Source organism: Vicugna pacos, chromosome 9 (genome assembly GCF_048564905.1).
Source record: "Vicugna pacos chromosome 9, VicPac4, whole genome shotgun sequence".
NCBI lineage: Eukaryota > Metazoa > Chordata > Mammalia > Artiodactyla > Camelidae > Vicugna > Vicugna pacos.
Window position 1 is genome coordinate 1867640 of NC_132995.1, and position 27900 is coordinate 1895539.

A 27900-nucleotide genomic window follows, 5' to 3' on the forward strand; every position below is an offset into this window, starting at 1 on the left:
ACCCCAGCCGGCAAGTTCTCCTCCCTCAAGGCAGCCACCCTGAACAGTTTCTGGTATCTTTGCAGAATGTTCTATGCATCTGTAAGCAAATGTTTATGTGGTGTTTGTTTACATGCCTAAATACGCTACAGAGTTGTACAGCACACCTTTCTACACGAATGGCAGCGTGCAGAGCCGTTTTGCACCTTGCTTTCATTTGTTGGCATCGGAGGCACCTTGTGTTACTAGACTCACTGTGTTTTGTTCGGCTCCAGGAAAAAAAATCGCTGGAAAATATTTTTCAGTTATAAGTGAAGAATGCCTTCCTTACAAGTTTGACCAGCAAATTGTCCTGTGTCGTAGGACAACATAGGGCCCCTTTGCATTAAAAACAACCCCTACGTTTAAAGAACACATTAGGAGACTTTCAATTACACAAAAAGCTATAAAGTATCATAAATGCCCATGTTCAATACCTTTAAAAGTAATGTTGGTAACATAGAAATACAACACCTAAAATTTTTTAAATAATGGAATTTACCGTATTTTATAATATGTACTTGCTTTTAAAATAGGTCATTAACATATGTCTACAGGTATATTTTCCAGGTCTAAAGTAAATTACGGACATGATCTCACTAATTGGTAAATACCTTAGCTTACATCTCTAAGAAAAAATAAGTATCTTCTATACAACCACAACATTATCACATAATGAAATGAATAATTTCTTAATATCATCCATTGTCCAGTCAATATTCAGATTTCCTTCCCACCCAGAAAGGTTGAAAAAGTGATGTAATTTATCAGAAACTAATGTGTCAAGCCTTAAAAGTAACTCAGACACAAAGGATCTTCAGCCAAGAGAGAAAGGGAAAGAGAGATACAGACAGATAAACATGGAGACACAGCTGCCTCCCTGCCTGCCAGCTCCCTCAGCTCTCGGCCCTACAAAGAAGGCTGGTGAGGGGCCTGGGAGGGGACAGTCTGTCTGCCCTTTTGACTCCTGTCCTGGCATTACCTGCACAGGCCTTGGCACACAGTAGGTTGTGAAGAAATGTCAGGTGAATGAATAAGAAGAAAACCCCTGACCCGGTCCTGATGTCCTGCAGAGCCAGGAACCACAGTGTCTGAGTCTTCCCTGTGTTCTAGGCATCACCCAGGCCACACAGTAGGTCCTGAAGTGCCAGTGACTGAGTGGACTGTTGTAATTCCCAGCACCAGCCCTTGGAGTCATTCGGAGTCAGGGACCACACAGTTGGCATTCCCTGTGCCCCGGATATCATCCAACCCAGGTCTTGCACGCAGTAGGCCCTCAGGAGATAAGAATGAAAAGATCAGGAAAATGAATGAATAGGTGAACATCCTCAGGACCACCCCTGAGGCCTTTCCAGGGTCAGAGACCATGCAATTCTGGTCCCTTCCTGTGATCCAAACTTTGCCCAGCCCAGGCCTCAGCACATACTAGGTCTCCAAGAAGTGCCAGGTGACTGAAGGAATAGTACATCCCAGCATCAGCCCTGAGCCATTCAGGGTCAGGGACAACACAGTTGGTTCCTCCCAGTACCCTGGAGATCACCCAGGCCATAGTGCACAGTGGGTCCTCAAGAAATACTGAGTCACTGAGTGAGTAGTTAAAATGCCACCAGCCCCAGCCCTAGCGCCGCTGAGGGTAATGGCCTGCACAGCCTGGCCCCTCCCTCTGACCTTTGCCCGGCCCAGGCTTCCGTACGCGGTAGGTGTTCAGGAAACGCCAGGTGAATGGATACATTGGTGAAATGGGACCCTAGTTTACAGACAGGGAGCTGAGTTCAACCACCTGGGGGAAGAGGAGAAACAGGCCCTCACAGGCCGAAGAGCCGCGGGTCAACCTGGCCGGCGGCGGGGGCGGGGCCACAGGGCCGGGGGCGGGGCCGGCGTCGGTCCACCGAGCTCTCCCGCCAGGGCTGCAGGGAGAGCCGGCCTGGTCGGATTGCGAGCGCCCTGGCCTGCCTTCTCGGGGTGAGGGGCTCCCACACAGATTCTGGCCGCGTGGGGGCGGTACTGCTCCCCGCACTGCCTCGTGTTTTGGCTGGCTAGCCCGCTGTGACCTCCGGTCCCTGCCCCGGAGCAGGGGTGGGTGGGGAGGACGCTTGGCAAGTCTACCCTGAGTCCTTCCTGCTGCAGAAAGAGTGGAACCCCCCGCGAGCTCAGAGTCTCTACAGCTTTGCAAGGAGCTGAGCTCCTGGAGCAAGAGCCGTCAAAAATATTTGTTTCAAAGCTTTTGAAATTTAGGGATTACAGACAAGATCAAGAAGAAGAGAAACTGGCATTCCATAAATACCAAGGTCCCGGATGAACCCCACCGACCCCAAAGCCTCTCCCGCAGCCAGAACTGCCGTAGCCTCACGATGAGAACTACAGGGCATGGACCAGCGGCTGGGCACCCCAGCTACTTCCCCATGAGTTTAGAGTTGCCATATTTGCCAACTTATCTGACCTATTTCCCCCTCCACCATATTCCCCAGATACTATATGCAGATACTCACCTGGGTCCAACATATCCTGTTCCAGGAAGGGACAGAGCAGCTTCAAGCGCATGGGGGAGGGGGGCCCCTGTGGGAGGGGCCCCGCACGCTGGTGTGCGTGTAGGGAGGGTTCCTGGGAGACACAGCCTGATCTCTGCAGCCCCTCCCCCAGCTCGACCTTCCGAAGACCAAGTCCCTCCAGGGATAGCCACCAGAGGACGCCAAACAGGAGCCGCGTTAACCTGTAACCGTCAGGCGGTGATACAGGCCATGAGGATAAGCAGAGCGGCCCGCGGAGGAAGGTGCTACTTGGCGTGGTCAGGAAAATCCTCCCTAAGGAAGCGACGTTTGTGCAGAAACCTGAAGGGCTGAGGGAGCCATGTGGGCTTCTGAGGGAAGAGCATTCCAGGCAGAGGTTCATTCCAGAGCCGATGCAAAGGTCCTGAGGCAGGTGCGTGATGGGCTGGTTGGACCAGAAAGGCCAGTGCGGCTGGAGCGGACAGAGCAAAGGCGGAGATGGGAGCGCAGGCTGGACCGCCACTGCCAGGACCTTGGCTTTTACCTGCTGAAGCGGGTGGATCGTCAGTGGTCTTAATTATGGTTTAACGGGATCTGTCTGGCTGCTGGGTGAAGAACAGAGCATCAGGGGTGCACGTGGAGAAGGAGAGGGCGGCTACCCCCAAAAGGGAGGTAATTGGGAGGCCCGCGGAGAAGAAAGTGCTCAGCGATATTTTTAGACCTGGGGAACCAGCTCTACATTAAGCCCACTGCATCCTGAACGTTGATGTAAGTGAATCAATAACTGATCTCTTTGCTTAAGCTTACTTGAATTGAGCCTCTCCTATTTGCAGCCAATAAAATCCTAATGAATGTAACGGCTGAGGCTTGTATTTCCTTCAAGGGCCAGTTGTGGCTTGTTGGATACGATCAGCCAGAGAGAGGGACAGGGTGAGACCCCTATACAACCCCGACCTGACTTCTCTAGCAAACTCTAGAGAGGTCACTGCAAGTCCTGTTAAAATAAAATGACTCAAGGAGTCTGTGAGCGCGCGCACACACACGGAGTTTAAAAGGACGGGATGGTGCTATCAACCACTACGAGACAAGGTAAGATTTAAGGCAAGGGATTAAGTTGGTTAAAGACAATCATCCCACATTGGACAAAGGATTCACAATCAGCTTTTAACCAACATTTATTGAGTGCCTACTATATGCTTGGCTCTGTGTTCGGTGTTCTACACGTATTATTTAATTGGCGAAGACGTAACAATGCTGCAAGTATTATACGCACCAAATCGCACAGTTGCTGAATGCATGAAGTAGGATTATAAAAAAAACAGACTGACAAACATAATCACACTAACATTTTCACATAGCCTTACTGGTTTTTGACGTATTGGGTAGGAACAAATTAAATAGCACATGGTTCTGAACAACACAATTGATAAGACTGAGTTAACTGACTAGATAGAGTTTTGAATTCTACAGACAGGAAATATATATTCACCTTAAACGTCCACGAAACACGTACAAACATTGGACATGTTCTAGACCATAACAACAGCTTTTTAAAAGGTTCTGAAAGCAGATGTAGGCCACGTTCTCTGTTCACAGTGCAGTAAATCAAGAAAACAAACTTTTTAAAGAAACCCAATCACTGAGTTTCAAAGCACTCTTCAGAAATACTGTAATACTTACACAACAACATAAACAAGAACACAAATTATCAAACTTTAAGGTGTGGCCAAGGCTATAAGCAGAAGTACATTTACATTAAGTACACTGGTATAGCAAATAATTTTGTTAAAAGAGACTCTAAATGAATTAAGTACTCAACTTAAAAATTGAGACAAGGAATAGAAACAATAAAAAATGAACCCAATACATGTTGAAGGAAAACAAATTATGAACTAGAGAAATAATGGACATAAATAAATCCTAATGCTGGCTCTTCAGAATATAATAATAAATGAGGTAAACCTTTGACAAATCGGATAGCCACAAACAGAGGTTGAAAGGAAGAAAGGGCACAGAACAAAAAAAGAGACTTTTGTGTAATTATAGAAGAGTATGCATAATTAAGCTAATCATCTCGGGGGAAGCACAGTGGAGTGAAGAATGGTCTGGGGACAGAAGAAAACTGTAAGTCATCAAAAACTATTGCAGTAAAAAGTGTTAATAAGCCGATAATATAACAAGAAACTGAGGAAGCCATCCAAGAACTCGGTGAAATGGCCCCTCCGTAGCTCTAGGACCCGATTACATGACTGGTGAATTCTTTCAAACTGTCAAGGAATTGACACTTCTCAAGCTACAGAAATTATTCCAAAGCACAGAAGCAGGTTAGACATTCCTCAAGTCCTTCTACGATGCAAGCTCAGCTGTGATACCAAAATTGAACACAGATGGCGCCAATCTTACATGAGAAGACAGAGGCAAGAATCCTACACAAAATACCAAGAAATAGAATTCAGTGTCTGAAGACGGGGGCACCATGATCCTAAGAAGGCAAAAATGATCTCTAATTAAGAAATCTACCAGATTCCAGCGACCTTTTGCTGCACATGTGTTCACCTTCTCTGGAGGCAGGTTGCATCTTCAGCTTGGTGGCATCTTACAGTTAAGTAGCACTTTTTTTCCTTCTCAGTGGTATACAGAATAATACGTGTTTTACAATCGATGGTGTCTTAAGTTCAGTGAAATACGGTAATGCAAAACCTCACATAAAAGGTTAAATACAAATGCAAATCATCTCAATGGATGTGTAAAAGGCATTTGATAATATTCACGACCTATCTCTGATTTTTCATCAGGGCACTTCCTTAGCATGACACTGGGCATCTATTTTGAAACAATAACCACCATCATCGTTAAATGTGAAACATCATAGGCATCCCTGTTAAGACCAGAAACAGGAAAAGCACACACACCACCAAGACTATGGTCGTTTGTTGTGGGGCCTTCGACCACTCCACAAAGCCCTGGAACAGAAAAGACAAAGGAGAAGAAAAAGAAAAAGTGTAAACATCGGAAGGGGAGGGGGGCCACCACTGTCCCTTGCAGGGAAATGGGATTATAGGCTTGGGAATAAAACAGTGTATCAGCTGTGAAGCTGTTTGAATTAAAAACTATACAATGAAGTGATTAGACATATGATAAATATAACAAAAACAAGTACCACATCTGCGCCCTAGCAGAGGACACGTCAGAATAATGTGATGGAAATTTCAGTGATATATCAAGTCTCACAGTTTCATACACCACCTACACTCTAATGACCCTCGTGTGTGTGTGTTTCCTGACCCAGCCCCTCCCCTAAATCCCTGACTTGTAAATCTCACTGTTGGCTGTCTCCACTTGGATGTCTCACGAGCATCGGGAACTTTGCACGTCCCGTGGAGCCTAATACCTAGGTGGGGGAAGGGATATTAGGATATTTGTGCAGTTTCCCCCAAACCTATCAGTCAGGCCCCTCCAGCTGTGACACCCCTGACGCCTCTCTCTCAACACCCACATGCAACCCATCAGCAAATGCTGTTGGCTGGCTTCACCCTCCAAATACATGCAGACACGGATGGCTTCCATCCCCTCCAGTACCACCACGCTGGTCAAAGCCACCATCGCTCTCATTTCTTAACTGGACACGTTCCCCACCCCCAGTTCTTCTCCATGGGCCAGCCAGAGGCTCCTTCCAAAGCTGCAGCCACGCTGCCCCAGCCACTCTCACCTCCAAGCCTTTAAACTTATGGTTTCTTCTGCCTAGAATGCCTTTCCACCACTTGCTTAGAAAACCGTTCCCACACCGCTCTGTATAGGACAGCATGCGTCAGTACCTTCCCACGGAAGGCCCCAGCACCACCCGTCTCCCCTCCTCAGCGCTCTTTCTCGATCCTCAAAGAAGGCAGAGATTTTAGTTTGCTCACGGCTACATCCCCAGTGCCTGGAACAGGCTACATCCCCAGTGCCTGGAACAGTGCCTGGCATGGAGTCCAAGTCTGTAAATACTTGTCAAACGAATGAATGGATGGAAAGGCATACCCTGAGGAAGGATGGGAAGACACAGTGTTTAACAGTGGAAATTCTTCTCCAAAATAACGATGCGTTTAAAACTATCAGGGAAGTTTGGGGAGTGGCATATGACATAATGAGTTATCTAGAAATCTAGGCAGTGGTGACCATCAAAAAAAAAAAAACAGTCCGTAAAAGAAGAGAAATGGAGGGGACACGTACTATGGGATGTTGAAACACAGCAGAAACCATTGATGGGATTCCCACCCCTAATCTCCGGGAAAGAACCAGTTCCTCCCTCTGGCCTGCTCTGCCCCACTAGGTGGGTCTCGTTCCAAACCTGCCTTTACAGCCTGGGGAGAACACCCCACACAGACCGTTCCCAGGCCTGGCGGCGCATCAGAAACCCCCTGGGAGGGCTCTACACACATCTTGGGCTCCACCCTTGGGTTTTTTGGTGCAGTGGATCTTAGACAGGACCTGAGAATGTGGATTTTTATGAAGTTCCTCATAATCCACGCTACAGGAAATTAAGCCAACTGTGCAAACATTCATTCTCCTGTGGCAACAAAAAACAATGACAACCTAATAACTCATCAGTTGAGGACATGAGTCTGACAACCATACTATGGAATATCCGGCAGCTGGAAAAAGTAGATTTAAAAAAGAACAAAGGCGATCGAAACAGAAAGCTGCACAGAATATATTGTTGTGGAAACTGGCAGAATAATAATCTTGCTGTAATCTCCTTTTTAGGGGGTTAAGAAATATATCCTGTTGACTGTAGGGCTCTACTTATAAGAAGTTCAACAAGAGGCAAAACTAATCTACATGAGCTGGAATCAGAACCGGGGTGAGGAGTGAGTCAGACTGGAAAGGAACACGGAGGCATTTTCGAGGACGCTGCCCTGCCCTCTGTCCTGATCAGGGTGTGAGTTACACAGGCATAATGCGTGTCAGACGTAGTGATCTATGCATTTTATTGGAAACACTTATGCCTCAATTGTTAAGAAGCAGGGGATACATATAAGAAAATGTAGGACATACAGGTCATCTGAAATTCAAAAATTTTACACACACACACCACACACAGAGCGTTCCACCACCACCACCCCCCCATGTAATAGACCCATTGGTGCCTTACCTGGTTCCCCCTGGTTTCTCCTCCAGTGGCTGTGAGTATTAGCTGCTAACTTGATGATTTATGGTTTGTATTCATGGTTGTTCTCTTTCTCCTGAGAAATGCCCTTTGCTAATGGGAGCCACCGCCCTAGAGAGTCACCTAGAAGGTCACACTGACCCCCGACAGCCATCCACAACCAGCAATGAGAGATGAAAGGCTCCCCTGGCTCAGAGAAGGGCTGGTGCCATTCACCCTCCAGAGCGCCCCATGGGAGCAGGTGAGACTGAACCTCAGTGAAACCCACATATTTGCCTTATTCCTCCTCCTCCTTCCCAGCGTCCCTCCCCCTTACAGGTTCCACCAGAGAACACATTCCCTCAGTAAGTCCCTTGCACAAAAATCCCAGTTCAGTCTTAACTACTAGGGGGAAAAAATGCCTGCAAAGATATAGGACAACCTTCAGACATTCTGTTGAAGCATATTATGCCAGGGGAAAATTGCACGCATCCTAGGTGTACAGCTTGCTGAATCTTCAGTAGGTCAATTGTGCAACCAGTGCCCAGAACCAGAAGCAGGTCGTTATCAGCACCCCACAATGACCCCCTTGCATGCTCCCCCGCTCCCTCATTTACCCCACCTCAAAGGCGACCAATGCCTGGATTTCTGATGCTGTAGATGAGTTTTGCCAGTATGGCAACTTTCACCAAGGTTCTTTCTTTCTTCACCTCATACTCTTAGAAGGTTTGCACTTGTGACTCACGTTTGTACTTCATGGGACGGGAGTAATGGGGCTTTTTTCTCCTCCCTGGTTTCCTGCAGGGCTGCAGAGTGGGAACTGCTGCCTCTCGGAAATGGCAGGAAAGTAACTCCTCTCCTTCCCTCTTTCCTTCACAGGGAGGAGTGACACACCCGAAGAGTGGGATGGGAAGAAGCCTCATCGCTTATCCCCAGTCCTCTTTTGGGGGAGGATAAAGTCCCAGGCAGACAGGATACCTTAGTGGTTAAGAAACGCACTGGGTTCAAATCCCAGCTCTCCCACTTATAAGCGGAGTGACCTAGGGAAGGTTTACTTCACCTCTCTGTGCCTTAGTTTTTCCATCTGTAAAATAGGATCATAACAGATCCTACCTCAAGAACTATTAACAGAAGCAAATAAGTTGAGGTAGCCACATGGGGAGGGCTGAGATGCCTGCCGATTATTGCTCTTAAAGGTATCTGGTCCCATTTGGCCTAATCCTTTTTTTGCGGGGGGAGGAGCCACCTCCAGGCTCTGTCCACGCAGAAAGCTGCCCTGGGTGAGGACCCACTGCCTGCCATTGAGGTGCCCCCTCCTCCCAGCCCCAGCCTGTGTTCCATCAATGCTGGTGGAATGAGCTGGTGACAGGGTGAATGAGTGAATGAATGAATGAATGAATGCTGTCACAGAGGCCTCTGGGTACCTCCCTTGCCCTAGTCTCATCTTAAAGGGAGGGAAACCATACCAACTTTCTCACAGGGCTCATGGGTTAATAAGAGAGTTAGCAAGTGTCAAGTTCATTAATGAGTTAATAACAGGAATTGCTTAGAATCATGTCAGGCTCGTAACATGCTAGAGGTCGATGCAGCTCTCATCTGTGTTGTTCCGACCAGTTTTTCTTTCTAACTGGTGGTTTCCGACTGGTTTCTACACCTCCCCCTCTCCCTCCGCTTCATCCAACCCCCTCCCTTCCACACAGCTACCAGAGTGACTTCTGTAGCTCCCCAAGTCCCCATTGGCTCCCCACCATCTACAGGATACACCCAACCTCCTTGGCAGCCAGAGGGTCCCGTTAATACATAAGTCAGAACATGGCCCTCCTCTGTCCAGAGCACTCCTATAGCGTCCACCCTTCTCAGAGCGAAAGCCAACATTTTAGCATGGTCAAGAGAATCCTGCCTCATCCACCCCATCACCTCCATGACCTCATCTGCTATTCCCTCCCACTGACCTCCCCCGCAACTTGCTGTTCCTCACATGTGCCAGGCACGCTCCTACCCCAGGGCCCTTGCACCTGCTGTGCCCCCTCTACCCAGAAACTCTTCCCACTAGATATCTGCAAGTCTCACTACCCCACCTCCTTCAGGTCTTTCCTCCAATATCTCCTTCTCAGTGGGGTCTTCCCTGGAACTCTTCTTAAAATAGCAGCCCTTACCCCCACCTCGGAGGCCTATAACCCTGCTTAATTTTTTCTCCATGGCACTTATTACCACCCAGCACCATTTAGAGTTTAGCTACTTATTTTGCTTACTGTCTGTCTACCTCAGTGACCATGAGCCCAGTGAAGATGGGGCCAGTGCTCTCCCGTTCACTGTGGTACCTCTGCTCTGCCTGGGAAATTCCTCACCCCTAAAATCCCAGATGTGGTGTCTCCTAGAACATCTCGAGGACTCTCTTGGACATTCAAGGATAAACCTCGTGGCCCACAGAGTTAGTTTCCTCTTCCCTTGAGCCATCCCACCTGGAGCCAGCACTTTTTTCCGCATTATCATGGTTGGTTGTCCAGTTTGCCTCCGCCCTGCCCCAGCTGTGTCAGTAAAGCCTTTTTCTGGCTTGAGACAGTCCAAGGTGGATTTCTGATATATGACGGGGAGGTGGGACCTTCATGTACTGCTGAGAGTGGTGATGTGATTTTTTTTTCCTAATGTGTAAGATAAATATGTAAATAGAAGTACCACTGTTATTATTTCACATACTGATGTCTTATGCCGCCCAGAGAAAACATTAGGTCTTTAAATGAAAAGAATGTGCTTGATAATTCTTTTTGGTTTTACCCACAGTGTTTGGATTAAAACCTAATAGTAGTGAGCAGATGGATGGATGGATGGATGGATTGATGGATGGTTAGATGGATGCATCAGTAGGCATATAGGTGGCTGAACAGTAGCCAAATACTTACAATAGGCAACACGTAGTGGATGGAAGAATAGTTGGTAGACAGATGAGTGAATAGATGGATGGGTGAGTGGGTGGGTTGAATGGATGAAGTGATTGCATATGGATGAATGGGTGGGTGATTGGATATATAGATGACTGGATATATGGATGGATGGAATGGGTGTGTGGGTGAATAGGCAAATGAAAGTCTGCATAGATGAATTAGAGGACAGATGAATGGTGGCTGTTCAATGGGTAGATGGATGAATGGATTGGATGAGTGGATGGGAGGGTTGATGGATGGATGGATAAGCGGCTAGAAAGATGAGGTAGAGGGATGAATGAATGGGTAGATGGATGAATGGATTGGATGAGTGGATGGGAGGGTTGATGGATGGATGGATAGATAGAAGGGTGAGTGGATGTATGCATAAATGGTTAGACAGATGCAGTAGGTAGATAGATGGATGGATGGATAATGGGTGGATAGATAATGGATGGATGGAATGGGTATATGGATGTGTAGGCAGATGAAATGTTGGGTGGATGAATGAGAGGAGAGATGAAAAAATGGTTAATTTATGAAGGATTTATGAGTGAAGGGGTGGAGGGTGTACATGGATGGAGTTACATCCACCACATGAGACCCTCTGCCCCATGTCCGGCCATCGTGGAATGTATCCTGTTTCCCATGGGAGACCTCTTGGGGCTCACATCCCCACACAGATTGTGTAGGGCGGGGAAATTCCAAGTTGAGGAGGGGAATGTGACAACCCACGGAGATCTGCAGAGTGGGGCAGCGTCAGAAGAGGGAGGAACCCCAGCTTACCTGGGAGTCCTCTGACTCATCATCTTCCTCCACCGAGCTCCACTCCTGAGGAAGCCCAGGCTCTGGAGATGGGAGGTCTGGGCAAGGGAGGGAAAGGAGGAGAAAGGAGCCGTGAGCAAGTGCCCAGGCCACCTGGGTGGGCCCTGCTTTTTCCCGCCTGGCATCCCATCCCTTCCTGATGACACACACACACACACACACACACACACTGGCCCACGTGGTTCAAGTGGGGCAGAGAGAATGAGAGACCTGAATTCTGATCCTGTTTCTGTCATTAACTACCTGGAAGACTTAAAGTGGGTCACCTGATGTAATTCACCACCACAGCCTCTACTCCTTCACCTGTCAAATGGGTACAATAGTTCCTTCTCTACAGGCTCCTGGCAAAAACTGAGGGACGGAGCAGGAGAAAAAGCGACAATTAAACCAGAATGATGGAGGCTTCCCCCAGCTTCTAGCCTCTAGTGGAAAAGTCTCCCCATATTCGAACCTCAACGTCCTTCTCACACCTCAGCTGGACAGAACTGGGAACCGAGTCAAAGATCAGCAGTTTCCACTCTTTCTGCACCTAGGTCCTACCAGGAGCCCCGAACCTCCTCCTTACTCTTGGAACTGACATTCATGCTTTCCACGCCTCTGTCCCAAGCATGCTCATCTCCCGCGGAAGAAGGAAGGACCCCTTCCTAGAAGGCCCAGTCCCCATTCTGCTGGGGGCGGGGGCTGTCTTTCAGGTGCCCCAGTCTCAGCAAGTGACAGCACCCTTTGTCCAGCTGTTTGGGCCAAATCCCCAGGAGTCGTCCTTGGTGTCTCTTTTCTTCCTCCCCTCCCCCACACCCATCAGCAAGAACCCAGCTTCTCGAATCTCTCCACTACTTCATGTCCACCGCTACCACACCTAGCCAGGTCATGTCTCAGACAGTTGCAGGAATCTCCTTTCTGTCCCCCCAGCTTCCTCTCCTGCCGCCCGAATCCTACAGCTCATTCTCACACACAGCTGGATGCAGAGTTTCGCAACTGGGCGCTGCTGACATTTCAGGCTGCAGGATCCTTGTGCTGTGTGTCTGTCCTGTGCATCAGGGGATGCCTGTCAGCACTTCTGGCCTCCACCCACTAGACAGCAGCACCATCTCCCCAGTTCTGATAACTCAAGAATCCCCCGGGGAAGGGGAGGGGGAGCTGTAACATCTCCCAAGTTGAGAACTACTGAGTTAGAAGAATCTTTGGGACTACAGGTGAGATTCTGTCTTTCTCCTCTTCAAACCTCCCTGTGGTTTCCCAATACTCAAAGAACGTACAAATGCCTTGCCAAGGTAGGCAAATGCCCCATCACTGGTCCCAGCTGACGGTCCCTCAGCACTGCTAGGTCATCACACCAGTACCTCTGGCTGCCCCGATGCTGCTCCCCCGCCCCTGGAACAACTGACTCTTCCTCATGCCTTCCTCTCCTTTCCGGACCACGCTAAGTCACGCTCCCCTAGTCATCCTGTTTTACTGTCTTCACAGCTCCTATCAGATGTGACCTTTCTTTTTATCTTGTGGCTTCCTTACTGGCTGTTTCTTCCACTGAAATTGGAACTCTACAAGGGCCATCTTGTTTATTGGTAGATACTGGCACCTGGCACATAGTCGGTGCTTGTGATAGATTTTTGCTCCCAGTGGCCTCCAGGTTGTTCATTGCTCCCTGCGTCCACACTGCTGGGCAGCCCCCACCCTCAATAATTCTGCAGTTCCCAGATGGCTTATTTCAACCAATGGCCTGTGAGCAACTGGGTTGCCAGTAGAGGCTTAAAAAGCACTTGTGAACCCAGGCTTTCCCTCTCTTGCTGGTGTAGGAACTCTGCAGCCATCCCTTTGAGAAAAAGCCTGGGCTAGCCTGCTGGAGACGCACGGCTTTTGGTGAGCCCCATCAAACCAGCCAGACCTCGTAGACGGACCAGCTGCCCTTCAGCTCATTGGGGGGGCAAACACAGGAAAGGGCAGCAGAATTGTCCCCTGAGGCCACATCTCATAGCTACCTGCAGAATCGCGAGCAGATAAATGATTGCTGCTTTAAGCCACTCAGTTTGGGGCTGACTGGTTACACAGCTTTGTGACTGACACAAAGCTCCATAAAAATGTGTTGAACAAATGAGTGAAGGAATGAAGGTGTTGTCTTTCCCTAGGCTCTGCACACCCTCTCCCCTCACCTCCCATGGGACCCCTGCCCCTCACCTTTCTCATCACTGTCACAGCCGGAGGCCCCGACCTCCACAGCCACCCAGTCCTTGGTGAAGGCTGCACGCTTCTCCCAGGTCCTGCTTTCCCGAGGCAGCAGCGTCTTGGCCCTCTCAGGCTCCAGCAGCCCCCGAATCTGCTCAGGCCTGAGACTCTGCATCTCCCCAAGAGATGAAGCTTCCAAGGCAGGCTTCTTCTCCTCCTCTCGTCCCAGGGCCCTTTAGGTTCCCCAGGAACAGGATCCAGAGCCTGAGGACTGACAGACATTTAGTCACTCAGCAAATATTCACAGAGTGCCAGCCATGTGCCAGGCGCGGTATCTAGGTGCCAGAGACATGGCAGCGAGTGAAACAAAGCTCACCGCCCTCGTGGGGCCTACAGTCTAGTGAGGGGAGAGAGACAGACAGCACGTCAAATGGCAACAAGTGCTCTAGAAGCAAACAAAGCAAGAAAGGAGTAAGGAGTTTTGAGGTGAGGGCCAGAGGGTGGTGCACACGCACACACACGCTCACTCCATGACCCAAAGCCTGCAGCCAGAAATTTTAGGAAAACAGAGCCGCCCCCAAAATCCTTCTGGCTGCAGAGAGAAGGCTCCTAGTCTTCCGTCCAGCCCCATGAAGCCCTGACTTTCTCCTCTGTTGTCATAAAAAAGGAAGAGGGAGGGAGAGGAGAATTTGCCAGGTTAGCATTAAAAAATATAATTTACAAGTGAATGTTCTTTAAGGTTCTCATCCTATATTCTGTCAGCTTGAAATCTGGGAGGTTTTTTCCAAGAAGCTATCTAAACTCAAATGACTTATGTAACCGTTTATCTTGAGACTCTAAAGCCAGTTTTATGTTCTGGTTCTAGGACATTGCATTACATAACCCACTAACTGCCCTGATGAACAGTAATTAAAAAATAAAGGAGTGCATTCTCCAGGTGTGAATGAAAAAAGCTTGTGTAAGCATTGCCTTCTTTGCTCAGGTTTATGCAGATAGAAACTGTTACACTGGATTTTAAAACCACAGAGCACATACTCCAGATTCAAAAAGAATCTAGCGACTCAACAAGCAAATGCACGTGGGGCACCAGGTTTGGAGTCAGATTCGAAGAAATCTACTGTGAAAAAAGATTCTTTTCAAGACACTCAAGGAAATGTGGTCATGGACTGGACATTCAGTGATATCGAGGAATCCTCAATAGTTTTCCTGAGTGTGGAAGTGGTCTTATGGATAGGTAACAAAGTGTCCTAATTAATTAAATTAATGTTATTAATTCATTCATTAATTACATGTAGTTAATTGATAAAATTAATGCTATTAATTTTTAGAGGTGTTTTTGTAGTATGTTGGGGTGAATCGATGAGTTGGCTGAGATTAGCTTTAAAGTACTTCTGCAAGGAGATAAAAGGAAAGAGACCAAAGAGGATCAGGGCAAACATGCAAACGATGACAGCTGAGCCTGGGATGGAGACATTGTGGCTCACGGTGCTAACCTTGTACCTGTGAGGAGATATGAAACATTTCCAAATAGAAATTAATATATAAATTACAAATACACAGAATATATTCTTTTCTTCTACCTCACTAATCACCACGTAGGTCTTCCTTACAGAGAGGGCTGGCTCACACTCCTGAAACCCAAATTCAGATGCATTCCCCAGACAACTCTGCTTGCTCCCCCTGGCATGCTCTGCCCCCTGGGACCCCCGCTCCTGACCAGGGCTCTGCCATCTTCCCCACCAGTCTCTACAGGCATCATCAGTGACTTGCCTCCCCCTCTCCATCACATCCAATCAGCTGCTCACTGAGTCCACCTGCTGTGGCCTCAGAAAACGCTGTCCCTTCTCCGCTTCTGATCCCTATGGTCCACTCCACATCTGACCCCACCGATCGTGTCCCCTTACCCCATTCCCCATTCCACACCCCCCTACACACAGCTTCATCATCCTCAAGGCCCGCTCTGGTCAAGATGCATTCAATGTGTCCATGTGGGCGGAGACCAGGTTCCTACCTTGGCTTCAGCCCTCCACCACCACAGTCCCTGCACAAGCCCACCACGAGGTCAGCCCAGGAGGTGGCTTTAGACACATCAGGGAGAGAATTCCCCCTCTCCAGCATCCTTTTTTCTTTCTTTTTTAAAAATTCAGTTAAAATACACATAACAAAAAATTTTACCCAATTAACCATTCTTAAGCATACAGTTCAGTGGTACCAAGTACATTCACGTTGTTAAGCAGCCATCACACTCATCTTTCTCTAGAATTCTTGTATATCTGACACTCGGTCCTCAGTAAACACAGGCTCCCCTAGTCCCCCTCCCCCAGCCCCTGGCCAACACAATTCAACTTTCTGTCTCTGTGGACTTGACTGCTCCAGGCACCTTGTATAAGCAGAGTCACACAGCATCTGTCCTTTTGTGACCAATTTACTTCACTTAGCAGAGTGTGCTCAAGGACATTATTGCTAGAAGGGAAAAGAAGGGAGGTAATTTTAAGGAAAAAGAGGAGGTAAGTGCTAGTTTGGATGTCGCTAGGAAGAGAGAATAGTCTTGAAGGTGGGGAAAGGATGGCTCATACTAACAAGATGTTAGCTGTCTCTCTCACAGCAGAGTGGTTAAGAGCAAGGCATGGATGTGAGTGTATGGCGTGGATTTCTGCCCTGCCATGCATTCACTGTGTGACCTTGACAGGTCACTTTAACCTCTCCGAGCCTCCATGTGCTCGTCTGTAAAATGAGGGTGGTGGTAAGAACAACGGCTACCTCATAGAGTCCTGGTGAACTTTCTGCCCAGACTGAAGGTGATTTCACACACAGTGAATACCTAGTGAATGAAGGAACAAAAACATTTTTCCTCTTCCTGGCATATCCTTGTCCTTCTGTGTTGGCTTCTAGAAAGCCTGCCCTTACTCCAAGGCTGAGTTGACACATCACCTATGAGACCCCGTGAATATTTGCCTCCCATCATGTACTTGAATGGAAACAACTTTTTCTAACCATTTCTCAATCAGAACTTTGTTCCAGGCCTGTGATTAGTACTGGGGACTGGAAGATGAATTGAGTTCACATTCTCCTGAAGAGAAAGACAGGTGAGCAGAGGGGAGTGAACAGTGAAGGCCATCTGGCATTCCAGTGGACAGAAACACTAGCAGTAAGGATCTGAACTCAAACACCTCCAAGAGTTCAGCAGATAATGCAAACAGGATGGATGTAAAAAGACAAATTAAGAGCCACCCCCCACCACCAGTCTGGATTTTACTTTCATGCTTCTGAAAGTGAAAATGAAACATGGGTCCAGAGAAATACTTCTGTATTGTAAGGAACATATGAACACATGCCAACTGATGCATGCATGGGGAGAGGCGATAGGGAGTAGCGGGGATTGTGGCAAAGGAGAGGTCTGGTGCCTTGTCTGAAGAAGCTGCCACATTCAGCCCAATGTTTACCAAGTGAAGATGTGGGCCCAGTGTCACCCATCTTCTGATTTCTTAAGAAAACACTGGAAATCTGTATTTCCAGTTGACATCTGCATTTTTAAATGCCAATAACTATTTCAAATGTTTACAAAGAAGACACTATGTAAGCCAAACAGCACAGGTCGTGGAACTGGGTTAGACTCGGGGGCTGTCACTTTGTAACTGCAGTGTGTGCTGGGGAAAATGCAGGGGCTGGGGAGAGGAGTCTGTGAGCATAGGCAACATTTTCAAAGGGGGAAGAAAAACTGGCCTTGGTAGGAAAGGAGTCAGAGAGCACTAGTAGGGGGCACTGTTTTGTTTTGGTTTTAACAGGACATGTAATTCATCATGTGTTTGGGCTGAGGGGTAAGAGGGCAAGGGAACTGGAGAAGATGCAGGTGAGAGGAGTGGCAGATGGTGTAGACAAGAGCCTCGGCATCCGGATCAGAAGAAGCAGGATCCGATTCTTGGAGGAGGGAGGAGGGAGGAGGGGGTGGGGCAGGAGACAGAGAGAAAGCTGTGCGTGTGTGAGGGATTTCACACCTCATTGCCTCAGTGTTCTCACAGCAGACGGGTCATCCGCAGAGGACAGAGGGAGATGCAGTAACGACCTACACCACCCCTATAAATAATAGTGACAGCAACACGGCAGCCACCGTCCCCTGGCGCGCGCAGGTGTGCCAGGCACTGCGGGGAACTCCGCATCCTTCTGATCCTCGCCACAGTTCTCCGCGGCAGATACTGTAATGACGCCTGTCTTGTTACAGGCGGGGAAGGCCCTTGATCAGAGCCATGCAATTAATGGGCGCAGGGCAGGGACCCTAAAGCCGACTGACTTCAGGGCCCACGCTCCTCGCCAATGCAGGTGGTACACACGTGCGCAGACGGACACAGGGCGCTCACATGCGCGGGGCGCGCGCGCATGGGCACACAGGTACGGCGCGCTCAACACACGGAGAGGCGAGCACAGACCCCGGACCCCGGCGGGGCCAGAGCACCCACGCCGCACAGGCCGGCACACAGAGGACGTTCAGTGCGGGGCCGTTCCTACCTCCTCGAGGGGAGGCGGAAGTCCCAGGGCAACCCACAGGCGGTAGACAGACCGCGCTGGGAGGAGAAACGGACGCAAAGCGGACCCAGCCCCTCTCATTGCCACCGGCCAGGCTTGGAGACCCCTCCCCAGGCCCGCATCCCTAGAGCGCCTCTTCTCTCACCCCGTGCGCAGTCACGCCCGCACAGGTTCACTCTCACACGCGCGCCCCCGGACCACCGCCCGAGCCCCCAGCCCCTTTCCCCCGCGCCCCCTCCTGCCCGCGGGGTCCCTCGATGGACTCACCCTCCCCAACCAGACCCTGTCCGGCACTGCAGAGCCGGCGCCGCAGCGACTGCGGCTGCGCAGACGCGGAGGCGGCGGGTGGGAGGTGGGGGAAGTCCGAGGGGGCGGGCGGCCTTCTTCCCTCCTGCCCCCACCTCTCCGGGAGCCTGCGCCTACAGGGCGATAGGGAGGGGAGCGGAAGGGCGAAGGTGACCACCTGTCCCAGGTGCGGTTGCGGGGCTGTGGTGCCGCGCCCACCGTCAGGGTGCGCCGAAGTGGGATAGGGCTTCCAGCCCGCGCACCCACTGCCACAGACGCCCTCTAGGGTCAACAACTTTCTCAGGCCCCTAGGTGGTTCCTTGCCTATAACCCAGGGCCAAGGGTGGGAGGGAGGTGGAAGGCAGGGGTGTGGCAGCCCAGGGGCCCTGAGGCCGGACATCCTGGGTCAGAGGCTGGCTCTGCTATTTGCCACCAGTTTGTCCTTGGATGTGTCACAAATCATTTCCGTGCCTCAGTTTCCCATTCTGTAAAGTGAGAATTATACTTACCACCTGCCAGCATTGCTGTGAAGGTTAAAAAGTAAGTAATGTTCATACACTGCTTAATAGCTATTAGCTGTTGGCTACTATTATTATTGTCATTATTCACCTTTACAATGCAATCAGCACAGCCAAATTGCTCTCATGGAGGCTACATCGAATTTTTTAAAAATTTTTGGAAAAACCCATAGATGGGCGGGTCTTCCTTTATCGTATTATTTTCATTTACGAGTGAAAGGGAACACATTTACGTTTGTTGGCCAGATTTATCTTCTCTCCTGTGAGTTGCCCATTTATACCCTCCTGCATTATGCTACTTATTGGTAGAAATTTTATTTATTGATTTATAGGCATTCTTTAATATATTCTGGATATTGATCTTTGACTGTTAGTCTCGCCGTGGTGGGGATTTTTTCCCAGCCTGTCATTTTTCTTTCCTCTTTGCTTATACAGTGCCTAAAGTCGTGGATTTTTATGAAGTCCAAGAAATTGATTTTTTAATGCTTTTCCTCACCCTACTCTGACAAACACACTTTCCTGTAAGATCTCATACTTCACAGTCTTGTTTTAGATGTTTAGTTGCTTAAACCTTCTGGATTATTTTTTAATGGTGTGAGGTAAGGATTTAACTTTCTTTTCCCAATGGATAGACAATTGAATAATCCTGGTTACTTAGGAGAAAACAACAGTCAAAATAACTATTACTTATCCAGCGACTATGATGAGCAGAGACATCGTATGTACATTATCTTATTAATTCCAGCAGCACCCAAAGGGGTGTTTGATGCCGATGTTTCTGAGGTTAACACACGGGACAGCCTGGATAACTCATATATCAGCATTTGGAGACTCTGGAGATGAGGGTTGGGAGTGGATTGAGGACTCTGCTCAGAAGAGCACATGCATCTAGTAGAGGCGGTGCGAAAAGTAGGTTCCTGGCGCTGTCCGCGGTGCTGAACCGGGCGCTCAGGAGCTGTCCGTGGTGCTGAATCCCTGGCCCACTACTTGGAGACTCTCTTTTCTTTTTCTCTCCCTCAAAGTACCCATGCTCCTAGGAAAACCCTGATGTTGGCTGGAAACAAAACTCTCCGGGCTGTGGGACAGGTGGACTGAAAGAAGATGAGGGCAAAAACTAGTCATTTTCTAAAAAATATGCTATTAATATGAGCTCTTCTATGTACTAACTGCAGATTTTTACTTTTTATTGAAATATAGTTGATTTACAGTATTGTGCTAGTTTCAGATGTATGGCAAAGTGATTCAGTTATGCATGCTTTTTCATATTCTTTTCCATTATAGGTTATTACAAGATATTGAATCTAGTTCACTGTGTTACACGGTAAATCCTTGTTGTTTATTTACTTTATATATAGTGGTATGTGCCTATTAGTCCCATACTCCTAATTTACCCCTCTCCTCCTCTTCCCTTTTGGTGCAGAGTCATTTTTAAGAGGCAGCTTTGGCTCTTAGGATAGCAGGACCTGGCTACATCATACTGGATTTATTAACATAAAGTTTCCTAAATATCTCTGAGGTGGGGAAGGAAATGTACAAAAAGGAAGACATGGGACAGATATGCCAGGACTCAGGCTGTTGGTTACCTTGGGTTGGGGAAGGAAGGGGAATGACATGGGAAGTGCTATGTGGGAATACGTAACTTATTGACAAGTCCCAAGTTTTTGTGCTGTAAAGTGGGGGTTACAAGAAGGATATTATTGTAGATTTACACAAATACATCACTGCTATATTTTATGCTTATCTGAATTATAAACATTTGAAATCATGAGCTTTGGGTGGCATTTTTTGAAATGACAAGAACACTTGCAATTTAAAAATTCCTCAAATATCTATACTTTTGAATATGATCCGTTGTGTAAACTGTAAACTGTGTTTGCTATTTTAGTGTCACTGTAGCTGGTGAGTAAACATGCCGACCATCTTTTGTTAGGATTAGTCTTGAACTACGTGGGCTTTGAATTGTGTAAGATCTTCACAAATGAGTCCCTGGCATAAAATCCATCCACTCTGGGATTGATAAATGAATGAATGAACACTTTTTCCCTTCCCAGTGATCTGCTCACCAGAGAAGCCACAACTGTTCCCACTGCTATGAAGAGACAGACACTACAAAGCACCCACCACATGCTGGATATTGCAGGAACACTCAGGATGTTGAGGCATTTCCCCCTTTTCCAAAGTGGATGATTTTCACATCTCTTCAAGGGGCAGGAAGATTTTTGGCTCTGATTTGAGCTCTTTAACCTGCTAGAGCCACCAAAATCTGGCTCTTTTATACTTTTCTATTTTCTCATGGAGCTCTTGTCCCAGAGGGTTTTGATATTCCAAATTCTCTAAGGAAGCTGTAGCTTATTACATTATGTATATATATTTTTTCTTGCCTACTGTCTGTCTCACCTTCTAGAATTTAGGCTCCATGATGAGGACTCAGGGACTTCATCCCTGAGTCTCCAGCATCTAGAACACTTCTTGGCACATACCAGATGTTCCATGAAGTTTTTGAAGGGCTGAGTGAATGAAATGTTGGCAACTCATCAATTAATTACATTAAAAAGAAAATGAGTGAATTGAACCAAGAACATCAGTTGACTGGATGCAGCCCAAGATTTGTCCAGTTGAGTCCTCCAAGATCATTGAATCCCTATGAACTCTGCCATGAAACAACTTCATGGGCTGGTGATCTGATGCTCCCTCATCCAGTCCACTAGTGGTGGCTCAGAAGGCAGGGTTGTGTGGCATCAGGCAGGGAATCGGGTCAGTAAGGATCATCCCACAAGGAGAAAAATTTTCTTCCTCCCTTTTAACAGTTGCAGGGAATTAAACACACCGTGTGGTTGCATCTAATTATTGTGACCCTTCTCCCAACTGGCAGACATTTAGGTTATTTCCAAACAGTGATCATTTGGGAGATTCAGACTCCTTTGAGAGAGGCCCAAAGTCAACTTGTAAACAACACAGCCAGGATTTATCCAGGGCAACCTGTTGCCAAAGATCTTCTTGTTTCACTACTATTGAAAATTGCTCAGTTTACTCAACAGAGAAAAAAGTAGAATGAATGAAGTGAGAAATCTCACTTAGTTGCCAGAACACTTGAGGCATCCAGTCACTTGGGGTGTCTAGGGTGAGAACATAAAATGGCAGAGAGTTGCCAAGTCTGCTTAGAGAAATACGTGTCTTCCTGCCCACCCCATAGCACAGAGCTTTTCTGTAGTCTGACTGATGGGGTTAACATTCTAAAGACAGAATCCTTATAAATCAAGCAAGGTCTGTGGATAGCTTGTTGCGTTCTCAACAAGATGTTATCAGTTGGGTAATGTTATTATCCTCATTTTACTGAACAAAATCTTGGTGGCCTGTTATGGAAAGGTCTCGAAGACACATAATTGCATGGAAAAAAAGCAACTTGCAAAACCACAAATGTAGTCTGACATCACTTACATGAAAACCAAAACGCATAAAACAGTGTCAGGTATCTCCTATAGCTGCACAGATGCGCATGTAAAGGCTTGCCAAATTTAAAACATAAAAACTATTTAAAAGAAAAGGCTTACAAGATTAACAAGTTTATCAAGGTCACATTTGTTCATTCACGATGGAAACCCAGTAATTTTGTTAAACAGTTATCACAGCCAGAAAGTTCATGACAGATCTTCAAATCTTTGAGTGGCAAAACTCAGGGATAAAGCTGTTTTTGCTTGGATTCTAGGCTTACAAAAGTGTTTTGTTCCTTAGGGACCAGGACCAAACAGTGTAGCCCTGTTATATTTGGTTAATCTCAGGGTGCAAACTAATTTTTCTTTCTGATTATGGCATGCTGTAAACGTGACAGTTTTGCTTCCACACATACTGCTTGTAAAATAAAGAGTTAAAATCCTAAAATCCAAAGATACTGACCATTGTATGACATATTTCAGTGCCAGAGATGTTAGAAAGTTAAAAAAAAGTAAAAGTTCATCTTAACATCAGTGAAATGTGATATATAGATTTAATTATCACAAAGTATTCAATAACAATAGCGCATACATCATAGTAATTGGCTGATACACATTTGGCATTGTTACATGGGATGGGTAATGTTAGCCAGGCTCATGCTGTGGATAAGGAAAGTGAGGCTCAGAATCAATGCATTCCCAGATACCCAAACACAAATTACGTCTACTTCTATGGGCACAGAGATTTATCAAGTCAAGAGTGGAAATGCCTTCCCAGCACTCCCCAAATTCACAACAGTCACTCACCTCTAGAGCAGAGACTGGTGCTGATGAAGTGAGCTCAGCAGGAAATCCTGATTTATCAATACGTTTTGACCTTTGAGAAAGGCAGTGTGTTTACTTATTGACTGTCAAGAAATAAAAATAAAGTAATTTTTAAAAAGGGATTTTGAGAAGGCAAGTCCCCCCTGTGAGAGATGAATTATGAATTATGAACCACTCACCCCTGATTCCCACTGTCTGGCACACAGCAGGCGCCCTCCTGATAGCTATTAAACCAAATCACCTGGCTCACACAGCCAGTAGACAGCAGAGCTGTGATTCAGACCCGAGACCCACTGGCTCTGAAGCCTGCCTTCCTCCCCCATCCTCCTGTCCTACACCACAGGCAACCTACTTCAGAAGGATTTTCAACACCAGAAAAGACAGACCTCCCCTTCCCAGTCGCACCCCAAAATAGGTTTTGTACATTCCCCTGGGAGGGGCCTGGGGGATGGCTGGCAGTGCCAAACTCCTCTGCTTTGCTGTCAGCCTCCGCAAGAGTCCTCTTCTCCCAGACAGGATCCCAAATCCATTCTTGGGCAGCCAGCCTGTCTCTCCTCTCCATCCCTGAAAGATGGGTTGATTGCTACGGAAACCCACAATGCCCTCCCGAGGACATATACCACCAGCAATGGGGAAGATGAGATGTGTGTGTGTGTCTCTGTGTGTGTGTACATGTACATCATCTCTTGAATGCTTCCAAAGAAACATAATCGTGGTTGCCAGAATAGAATGCAGTGTTGGAAGGTGGGGAGAACCTAGATTTTTGTCATATACACTTTTGTTCTTTTTGAGTGTTGTATGAGTAATGAATGAATAATAAATACATAAAGTGGAAACTTAGGTAAATTTTTCAAAGGTTAGGATAAAATAAATAAATAATTGAGGTACAATGTTTACATGAGATGTATGGTGGCTTAAAATTTTTAAGAATCAAAGTCACATACCCACATACATGTTGAAAATCAAATAGTTCTAGGTGGTAAATATCAGGTGGTGAATTATCTTATTCCCTCTACTGTCTTGTAGATTTGTGGGGCTTCACTGTTAAGTTTTGAAAGGGCACCACAAGGGTCCCGGTTTCAGGTAAGTTAGAGAAAGCAGACTCTGCTCTGTCTCTCTCACTGAGGCGTTTCATAAATTAGCAACCTGTAGAGTACTAGGAGCCAGGCTGAGAATTTTAATCACCAACAGGGAGCACCCTTTGTATGATGTGTGGGATGAGACAAGGTAGCAAGGACAGGGACCTTCAGCCAGAAGCTGTTTACCAACTTTCACAGAAGCATCTCAGTAAATTAACAACCTGTACAGAAGTAGCAGTGTTTCTTCTGCCTTCCTCTCTGTCTCTTTATATATATGACTATACAGTTGTGCAGACACTAAGTATATACACTTTATATATAGTTACATAGTAATATATGTAAAGTGTATACACTATATGCAGTTATATATGTGTGCATATATATACTTTTTAAAAACACAAATGAGAGTGCACAAGATACACCGTGGTCAAGATACACCGTTGTTTGTTTTTGCATTTAGTGCTGTGCCTCAGAGCTCCTTCCCTATCAGTTTATTCAACTCTTCTTCACCATCTCTTACCCAGGTGAATCCTGACCTACTTAGCCAACCTTCTAAGGACAGATCCTTGGATGCTGCTAATTTTCCCTCTCTATCAAGCGAGGCTCCAGTGAACACTGCAGATAGCCATACAGTGGTCTTTGCTAAAGGGGACTCTGCTCAGATGTCACCTCCTTAGAGAGGCCTCCCGGAATGCCTAAGCTGAAGTAGCCTCCCCCTTCCCTCTCCACCTCATTACCTCTGACCATGCGCAGGAATTAGCGGTGGTGGCTCCACACAACAAAGGCTTGGTGTGCTCACTGCTGGGCTCCACCTGGCACAGAGGAGCTGCTCAGATACTTGCTGAATGAATGACTCCCCACCCACACCGAAGCCTCTTGTCTCATTGAGATTCTTGCTGATCAGAGGATGCAGAAATTCTACATATTCATATACCTAGAGCAGCCTCTCCCCTACCCTTGGAGGGTAAAGAAAGAAAGAAGGAAAGAAAACCTCAGGCTCCTTCTTGGCCTAATTCTCCCCCTTCCCACACACTTCTGCTCACATCAACCTCCCTGTGTTACACTGAATTCAGCAGTGAATACTTCAACACCTACCAACTTCACACCTACCTCTCTCTGTGAAGCAGCTGATTACCTACAAATAAACATCCACAGTCACAGGAGGCAGCTCTTTAAATAAACTTGGGCAAAAGAAAAATTCCCCCTATGAACTTTCATGCCTTGGGAAATACTTTTTGGTTAAATGAGTATCTATGATGAAGGAAGAATCTATGGAGCCTCCTAAGATGATGCTGCTGACGGGGCTGAGTGGGTGGGGAGATGGATAGATTTAATTCCCTCCCAATATTTCTCCCTGGTCTTGGGAGACCAATAAACCCCAGGGAAACTTTTCTGATAACAGGTGTGAAGTACGGTTGCACTTGAACCTCACATCAATCTTAGGAAGTGACAATAAAATTATCACAAAGATAACGATGACACTTCTATGTGCCAAGAACTATCCTAATTGTTTCACTGTATACCTTCATTTGTTCTTCATAACAGCACCATAAGGTGGATACTATCCATATCCCCATTATACAGAGGAGGAAACTGAGGTGCAGAGAAACTGTCACTTCCCCAAGGTTCCTTAACAGGGGAGTGACAAAGCCAGAGTCTGAACGCAGCAGTCCACCCAGGAAGCTATCACATGATACTGCCATTTCTACCTCATTGGTCAGAACCCAGTCACCTGGGCACATCCAGCTGCAAGGGAGACTGGGAAATGCAGCTAAAACTTAGGGGTTCTGGCACAGTGAAAGAGGGAGAGACAAGTTTAGGGGGACAATGAGCAGTCTCTACCCATTCCTCCCCCAACCTTGGATTTTTCTATGTAGTTAAGATCCCCAAACTCAGGAGCACACAGCCACCCTCCAGGATGGGCCAGGTAAGTAAGTAAGACAGGCATTCTTAAACAACAAGGTCCTACTGTAGCACAGGGAACTATATTCAATATCTTGTAATAACCTATAATGAAAAAGAATATGAAAAGAATATATATGAATCACTATGCTGTACACCAGGAATTAACATAACATTGTAAATCAACTATACTTTAATAAAATAAAAGAGACAGGCATTCTTATACATTGGTGAGGGAAGTGTCAGCAGGAAACTCATTCTAGGAAGGTGTATCAGTTAGTCATTGCTAAATGATGCCATCTTCAGGTAGACAGTGTCTCCAACTCCCAGCTGGGGCCCGAGATTGCTTGGTAGTGTAGGGGGAAAAAACACACACATTGAAACTGGTGTCGGAATCAGCAGGTTACTAACCTCCAAAATCCTACAGCATCACTGCTGCCATATTCTCTTGGTCAAAGCAACCCACAAAGACAGCACATATTCAGGGAATGGGAAGACAGAGTCTAGCTCCAGAGAGCAGGAGCTACAAAAAAGAAAAATCATGGTCATTTTTAATATTCAAAATGAAAAAGTTATAAATAAAAAAGGAAAGATAAAGGGTGGGAAGAGCAATGAAAAAAAAAAAACAGCTTATGGGAAGAAGTAGCATGAGGGCTCCTGTCCTAGGACCACACAGGTGCCCTGAGATGGTGGCCACCGCCTTCATGGCAGGCGAATTCTGCTCTGCCTGTTTCATCTCTGTGAGCTCTGAGCTTGGACCTTCTAGCTCAGATCCAAATAGAGATAAAAACGCAGCCACGTGTTACCCCCACCTTGCTGACGCTGTCCTGTGGCCGTTCCCACATTTATTATACCTAAGCCTCTCCTCCTGCAGTTAAATGACATGATATGTGTGTCAAGAGTTTCTGGTGGGAGGCGGGGGGCGGCTGTCACAAAGTGCACACTCGAGCGGTAGTAAGACTTGTTATATTCAGTGGAGGGCACTTCTCACGGTGGATTCAAAGGCTTAATTCACATCAACTGCTTAGGAGGATCTCTGGCACTTAAAACAGACCCGTAAGTGCTGTGGTTGCTACTGTTATTGTTAATGTGGGGCTTTTAAGAGGCCCCATACAAGAGAATACAAGAGAATCTTAGTCTGTATAACGAAAATGGCTAAGGCTTTAGAACTGCACCGTCCAACGCAGTAGCCACATGGAACTCTAATATTCTAGTTAAATTAAACACAGCTAAAAATCCAATTCCACGTCCAGAGTAGCCACACGTCAAATCCCCAACAGCCGCACGTAGCCCGTGGCCACCCACCGGACGCGCGAATACAGAACATCTCTATCTGTGCAGAACCTTCCCTTAGACAGCGCTGCTTAGCGGGCGCCAGTTCCTGTTTTAAGGACTTTACGCCAATTAACCGTGGAGCCCACACGTGTAACAACCCTCTATACAAGGTAGGTTTCCTGACTGCAACCTCTTTACAGGGGAGGAAACCGAGGCTCAGAACATCAGGACACTGGCCCAAGCACGCAGAGCTGGGTGTGCACCGGGCCGATCTGCCTCCCATCCCGTTCTAATCGGTCACCTCTTGCCGTTCTTTGCAGTGTGTCTGGAGCAGTTCCTTCCCCCATCCTTGGTCCCCACACCTTCCTCCGACCTCTCTCCTTCCTCTCCCTCTATGGTCCTCTCTTGAAGCCCCTCCTCCCTCCTCTCCCTCCCCCCCCCTCCCGCTCCCTTCTCCCTACTCCACTCTCCTCCTCGCCCCTCTCCCTCTCCCCCCGACTCCTCCTCATCCCGGGTACCCGACTCC

General features: G+C 47.2%; 1 protein-coding gene across 1 annotated transcript; it reads right to left on the bottom strand.

Annotated features, from left to right (window-relative positions):
• Positions 1-3722: 3722 nt before the first annotated feature.
• On the bottom strand, positions 3723-27763 carry SMIM17 (small integral membrane protein 17). The gene is made up of 7 exons (XM_072968454.1): positions 26511-27763; positions 25308-25332; positions 24935-25009; positions 23101-23201; positions 13551-13802; positions 11340-11416; positions 3723-5467 (listed from the first exon to the last, which is right to left on the bottom strand). The coding sequence occupies exons 5-7, from the start codon at positions 13711-13713 to the stop codon at positions 5357-5359; spliced, it is 351 nt and encodes a 116-aa protein (XP_072824555.1). The 5' UTR covers positions 13714-13802; positions 23101-23201; positions 24935-25009; positions 25308-25332; positions 26511-27763; the 3' UTR covers positions 3723-5356.
• Positions 27764-27900: the final 137 nt, after the last annotated feature.

Excerpts from the sequence above, each read along its gene's own strand:
- SMIM17 (XM_072968454.1), bottom strand. The coding sequence starts at position 13,713 with ATGCAGAGTCTCAGGCCTGAGCAGATTCGGGGGCTGCTGGAGCCTGAG. Across the intron at positions 11,417-13,550 it reads CTGTGACAGTGATGAGAAAG|ACCTCCCATCTCCAGAGCCT; the intron begins GTGAGGGGCAGG and ends TCCCTTGCCCAG. Across the intron at positions 5,468-11,339 it reads ATGAGTCAGAGGACTCCCAG|GGCTTTGTGGAGTGGTCGAA; the intron begins GTAAGCTGGGGT and ends TTTCTGTTCCAG.